We start from the raw sequence: 6,000 nt of genomic DNA on the forward strand, positions 1-6,000 counted from the left end.
TTTTTAAATACTATGCTTAAAATTTTGGCAGCCTACTAGGTTGGCAAGGCCGTGGGGAAACAGACACTCCTGTAATTGTGGGAAAACAAAATAGACCCTGTGGAGGAGAATTTGGCTATATCTAGCCAAGTTACATGTGAATTCACCCTTTATTCTAGCAATCCTACTTCCAGAAATCTATTCCAAAGATATAGTGACAGAAACTCAGCAAAGGTGATGCTATGCTTTGTAGTACTCATTGTTACAATTTATAAATCTATACAGTATATAGAAATAAATATTTTATATAAGTATAGGTACATATGCATATATAAATATATGTATAGAACTATATAATATATGGAAGGAACTCAAATGTCCACAAAACAAAAAGCTGGTTGAATAAACTATGGTATATCCACGTAATAGAATAGTACAAAGCACAATAGAATAGTACAAGTAAAGAATATCTCTGTATACTACTAGAAAGGGGATGGGGTGGGGAGTATAGCACTGCTGTTCTCAGAGTGTAGTCTCTGGGCCAGCAGCAGCGGCATCATACAGGAGCTTGTTAGAAAGCAGATTCTCGGGCCCCACCCAAACCTACTAAAGCAGAAACTCTAGGGTGCAACCCAGTAATCTGTGTTTTAATAAGCCCTCGAGGTAATTCTAATACTCAAGTTTGAGAATCACGGGCATAGCTTGTTTTTATTTATTCAGAAATAGGGGAGGTTATACCTATATGTAAATGTGTATGTTTAAAAAAAATTTTTAAGGATAAACTGTAAGATTAAAAATTGGTTCCTGATGGGGAAGGGAGGGAATAGTCTAGAATGGGAAAGATTAGAAGCCAGACATCTTTAAATGTACATTTCCTTGGAGAGTTGACTTTGAAACCATATATCTATTTTACATAGTTATAAACCAAAGTTAAAGTTTAAAACAGTCTTCAAAGCACAGGGAGATCAGCTGGGTATTTTGTGACCACCTAGAGGGGTGGGATAGGGAGGGAGGGAGGGAGTCACAAGAGGGAAGAGATATGGGAACATATGTATATGTATAACTGATTCACTTTGTTATAAAGCAGAAACTAACATTGTAAAGCAATTATACTCCAATAAAGAGGTTAAAAAATTAAATTAAATTAAAAATAAAATAAATTAAAAAAAATTTTTTTTAATTGAAAGCAAAATGAAACAATGAGTCTAATTGCATATCCAGATTGTGGCATGACCACACAGAGGAAATTCCAATCAATTGAAAACTATGCTGTGGACAAAATGCAACAAATCCATCCTTAACTGTTTTCAGTAATGATATCATATATCATGGTGTTGGTTTCGTTATTCGGGAATTATTGTGTATATTGTGGGATAAAGCAAATGAATATTTACATTTGTGTCACTGAGAACTGGAATTGGCAAGAGAAAGAAAATACAGAGTACGAATGAGGCTAATTAAAGACACTGTAGTCCTGAATCTGAATTACAAGAATTAGTATGAACTAAGTATGTATTTTAGCTTTACAAAAATACCGTATGCCTAGCTTTGTCCACTGAAAAGGCCTAGGAATACTAATTAACCTAAAGAGCATCCCTAAAACTCAGATTGTGGTTTCCGCATACTACTTCCTACCTAAAGGAATCAGGGCTCTGCGAAGAATGAGGGTAGGGAAGTAAATATACAAGATAGTCTGGAACATCTTGTCATATCAGAAAACGAGGAAGCAGCTGGAGGCTGTAGGTCAACGAATACTCAAGAAGAGGCTCCTACTGGGCAAAGATGGCATCATTTGAGCATCAGTAAAGATAACTAACTGAAAACAACTGAAAATCATCAAATATGTTCTTATTCATGAAATCACAGTGATATATATGTATATAAAAAAAAAAAACCCAAGCCCTTTGCAGGATGTTAGAGAACCGAGGCATTATTTTGAAAATCAAGGAAAAGAATCAAGCATTTATCCTGCCTTTCCCATACAAACCACAAACTGCAGGGTAACCAGTCTAAGGCAGTTCCTTTTTTGGAAAGATTTTGGCTAATAAATGAAGACAGAATAGTAGAATAGAAATATCACCATGTTGTAACCCCTCATGAATTAACAGATCTAAGCAATAATTACCAATGGTTTTTTTTTTAATAAATTTATTTTATTTATTTATTTTTGGCTGCGTTGGGTCTTCGTTGCTGCGTGCAGGCTTTCTCTAGTTGCGGCGAGCGGGGGCTACTCTTCGTTGTGGCACGTGGGCTTCTCATTGTGGTGGCTTCTCATTGCAGAGTATGGGCTCTAGGTGCGTGGGCTCAGTAGTTGTGGCACGTGTGCTCAGTAGTTGTGGCTCGTGGGCTCTAAAGCGCAGGCGCAGTAGTTGTGGCGCCCAGGCTTAGCTGCTCTGCAGCGTGTGGGATCCTCCGGACCAGGGCTCGAACCCGTGTCCCCTGCATTGGCAGGCGGACTCTTAACCACTGCACCATCAGGGAAGCCCACCAATGGTTATTAACATCACAGAAAGAGAGAACCAGACATCATATGCCTCCCGATTTAAGTGTAGTCTAACCTATGATGTACTCGGGCCAAATTATGAAACCTAAATCTGATCAAACCTCTCCTAAACCACAAAGAGGAGGACAGGCGAACACAGTAAAGGAAGCCATAGGGATGTGATCAGCAAACTGAGAGTGTGGGAGACTCTGCAGGACAAACCATCTTGGTTTTTCTTCAACTTAATTGCAAGGGGAAAATAAGAGGGGGAATTTATAGATTAGAAGGGACTTAAGAGATATCAACAATATCAAGTTGCTGTGTGTGGGTGTTATTTGGATTCCAAAGCAAACAGCAAACTATAATTTAAAAAAAGAAAATAGGAATACTGATGACAAACCCTCATGGTAGTATGGAGTTATTTATTTATTTTACATTTTATTGAAGTATAGTTGACTTGTAATGTTGTGTTTAATTTCTGCTGTACAGCAAAGTGACTCAGTTATACATATATCTGTTCTTTTCATATTCTTTTCCATTACGGTTTATCACAAGATATTGAATATTTAGTTCCCTGTGCTATACAGCAGGACCTTTTTCTTTATCTATCCTATATGTAATAGTTTGCATCTGCTAATCCCAACCTCTCAGTCCTTCCCATGGAATTATGTAAATATGATAATAGCATTGCAGTGATGCTTCTTTTTAAAAGTCCTCCTATTAAAGATATATACTTTTTTTTTCTAAACATCTTTATTGGAGTATAATTGCTTTACAATGGTGTGTTAGTTTCTGCTGTATAACGAAGTGAATCAGCTATATGTATACATATATCCCCCATCCCCTCCCTCTTGCGTCTCCCTCCCACCCTCCCTATCCCACCCCTCTAGGTGGTCACAAAGCACTGAGCTGATCTCCCTGTGCTATGTGGCTGCTTCCCACTAGCTATCTATTTTACAGTTGGTAGTGTATATATGTCCATGCCACTCTCTCACTTCGTCCCAGCTTACCCTTCCCCCTCCCCGTTTCCTCTCGTACATTCTCTATGTCTGTGTCCTTATTTCTGTCCTGCCCCTAGGTTCTTCATGACCTTTTTTTTTTTTTTGTATAAGTGAAATGATATTATGTCTAGAATTTGTTGATGAGGGAACCTGGAATATAATCATAGCAAAAGGCAAGAAGCCCCCATTAGTTAGCCAAATATTTAAGCATTTGAGGCATTGCTGCCACGCTGGACGCATACAGGTGCGTAGACTTGTATCCTGCTCTGAAAAAATTTTCAGCTTCATAGGAGAGATGCGGATTCAGTAGTTCAACAGACATTATGTGCCAGATGAACGCAGTAGGGCCCCCTGTTGCAGGAACACAGCGTAGAGTGGGAGACAGACAAGACATGCAGTAAATGTCATTATCGTTCGGCAAATGCTGCAAGATGGGCGGGTACTGGGTGTTGTGAGGTCCCAAGTAGGAGCAGTGGGCTCGGCCCAAGGACTCAGGAAGTCCCCTTAGAGGAAATAAAGCCTCAGTTCAATGTCAAGTGGCGCCTGGTAGCTATCCGATGAAAAAGGTGGGAAAGACAGTGGGCAGAGAGGACTGCACACACAGGGCTTGAAAGTGCGCAGCGGCTCTCTTGTGCCCTGCGCATGCCTCCAACATGTTCTGACCACGTGATATTTAAATTTTCTACCTATATTTCTCTCTCACACTGCAAATCCCCCAGAGGACCATGAGCATCTGGGGGCAGAAACCCTACTGTCTTCCTCTTCCTATTTGCCCCCAGATTCAGCTAACACAGCGGATGCTCAGTAAGTGTTTAATGAACTCAGATGAGTTCAAGTGCACGTGGATTCTAGGTATAACCCAAGGTAGATAAAAAGGCATGGATGAGGGCTTCCCTGGTGGCGCAGTGGTTGAGAGTCCGCCTGCCGATGCAGGGGACGCGGGTTCGTGCCCCTGTCCGGGAGGATCCCACATGCCGCGGAGCGGCTGGGCCCGTGAGCCCTGGCCGCTGAGCCTGCGCGTCCGGAGCCTGTGCTCCGCAACGGGAGAGGCCACAACAGTGAGAGGCCCGCGTACCGCAAAAACAAATAAATAAAAAATAAAGGCATGGATGATTGCCACAGGGGCTCAGGAGACAGGCCAGTGTGGTTACAGGAACCAATTTAAAGGTATGAATGATATATCTTTTCTTTGTAATTGATTGTTGTTGTCTCTGCTTTTTTTGCCCATAAAATTTCTTTTGTTTCCTTGCAGAGTGAAGAGTTCCACATTTACACCCAGTATTGCACTAACTATCCGAGGTACGCCTTGTGAATGTGCAGGGATATCTTCTATTGTTGTGAGTCAGTCTGTGCAGTGTAAGTGGCCGGTAGGCGTTATGTGCCTGGCGCCGCGCTGAGTACTGTGGGGAAACTGCAGGCACGCTGGGAACGGACCACAGGGTACCCAGATATTGATCCATTCAGGCTTAGGGGCTCCCTAGCAGAGCCAGCACAGGGAAAAACTGTGAAAGACCTTAAAGGAGACCAAAAAGATTGTTAGGTTTCCCTCAGTGGAAAACTAAGTAAACCAATTGTGTTTGGCTAGAAGTCTTATCTGTTAACCCTTTTGTATATGTGCCATGTTTTAAAGAACATGGGGTGCACTGCTAGTGAGTTTATATAATCTAGCTGGGGATAAAATATAGTTTTGCCATATAAATTTTAGGAACTACATAAGTTTTATGGAGTTCAGAGAAAGGAAAGAACATGATAAGCTGATGTGAGAAGAGAGGACTCATCATTCCACCTGGATCATTGCTTCAGTTTTGCTCACACTGGGGGTGTCGGCAAGAGGATCGTTTAGGGAGCAGCCTCTGGCCGATATAGTGACCATTTCAGTAAGGGAGTCAGGCCTAAGACCACAGCTCACACTGTAGGAAAGTCTTTTTTCTGCAAAAGACATTTACTGAGCACTTATTGATCTCTAGGTACTGCGCTCAATCCTGTAAATACAAAATGTGGTTGAATTTAGTTTTCCCAGGAATCTAGAGATATTGAGGGATTAAAGAAAAGCAGAAAGGAGAGAACACACTGACAGCACAGTGCCTGGCCCGATAGGTCCTCAGCAAGTGTTACCTCATCATCATCCCTGCCCCATCCCCGCTGCATGGATGAAATCATTGAGCCTCCGACAGGTTTATTAATCTTACAAGGGTCACATAGCTGATAAGTGACCAAATCTGGATGGGATTTGAACCAAAGTTGGTCCAGCCTCAAACCTCACGCTACTACATCCTTGTAAAGTTTCTGAAGCTTTGTGATTCCCCTCACCCCATACCTTTCTACTGTCTGTTTGCCCACGTGACTAGCAGGACTTGAGTTGTTATGTTAGGGATGGACCGGGAAGAGAGCTCGGGGGATTTTATCTACTCTGTAGCCAGTCTTGGTAGAGGCATGTCCCTAAGGATAAAGTGGGTGGTGGGGTCCACCTAGAAGAGAAGCCAGTAGACTGAGCCCCTTGTGTCACTGTGTTCAGGAAGAAAAAGCTGGTCATTCCTG

The 6,000-nt window shown here is 41.9% G+C and overlaps 1 protein-coding gene across 3 annotated transcripts in view; it reads left to right on the forward strand.

Annotated features, from left to right (window-relative positions):
* The window catches only part of PLEKHG1 (pleckstrin homology and RhoGEF domain containing G1), a 216,753-nt gene that overhangs the window by 173,960 nt on the left and 36,793 nt on the right, over window positions 1–6,000 (forward strand). For all 3 annotated transcript variants that reach the window (XM_024748007.1, XM_024748006.1, XM_024748008.1), the window contains one exon: window positions 4,715–4,761. In XM_024748007.1, coding sequence (XP_024603775.1) covers window positions 4,715–4,761 — 47 coding nt within the window. The remainder of the gene's footprint in view (window positions 1–4,714; window positions 4,762–6,000) is intronic.

This window comes from Neophocaena asiaeorientalis, unplaced genomic scaffold, assembly GCF_003031525.2.
Source record: "Neophocaena asiaeorientalis asiaeorientalis breed wild unplaced genomic scaffold, Neophocaena_asiaeorientalis_V1.1 scaffold123, whole genome shotgun sequence".
Classification (NCBI taxonomy): domain Eukaryota; kingdom Metazoa; phylum Chordata; class Mammalia; order Artiodactyla; family Phocoenidae; genus Neophocaena; species Neophocaena asiaeorientalis.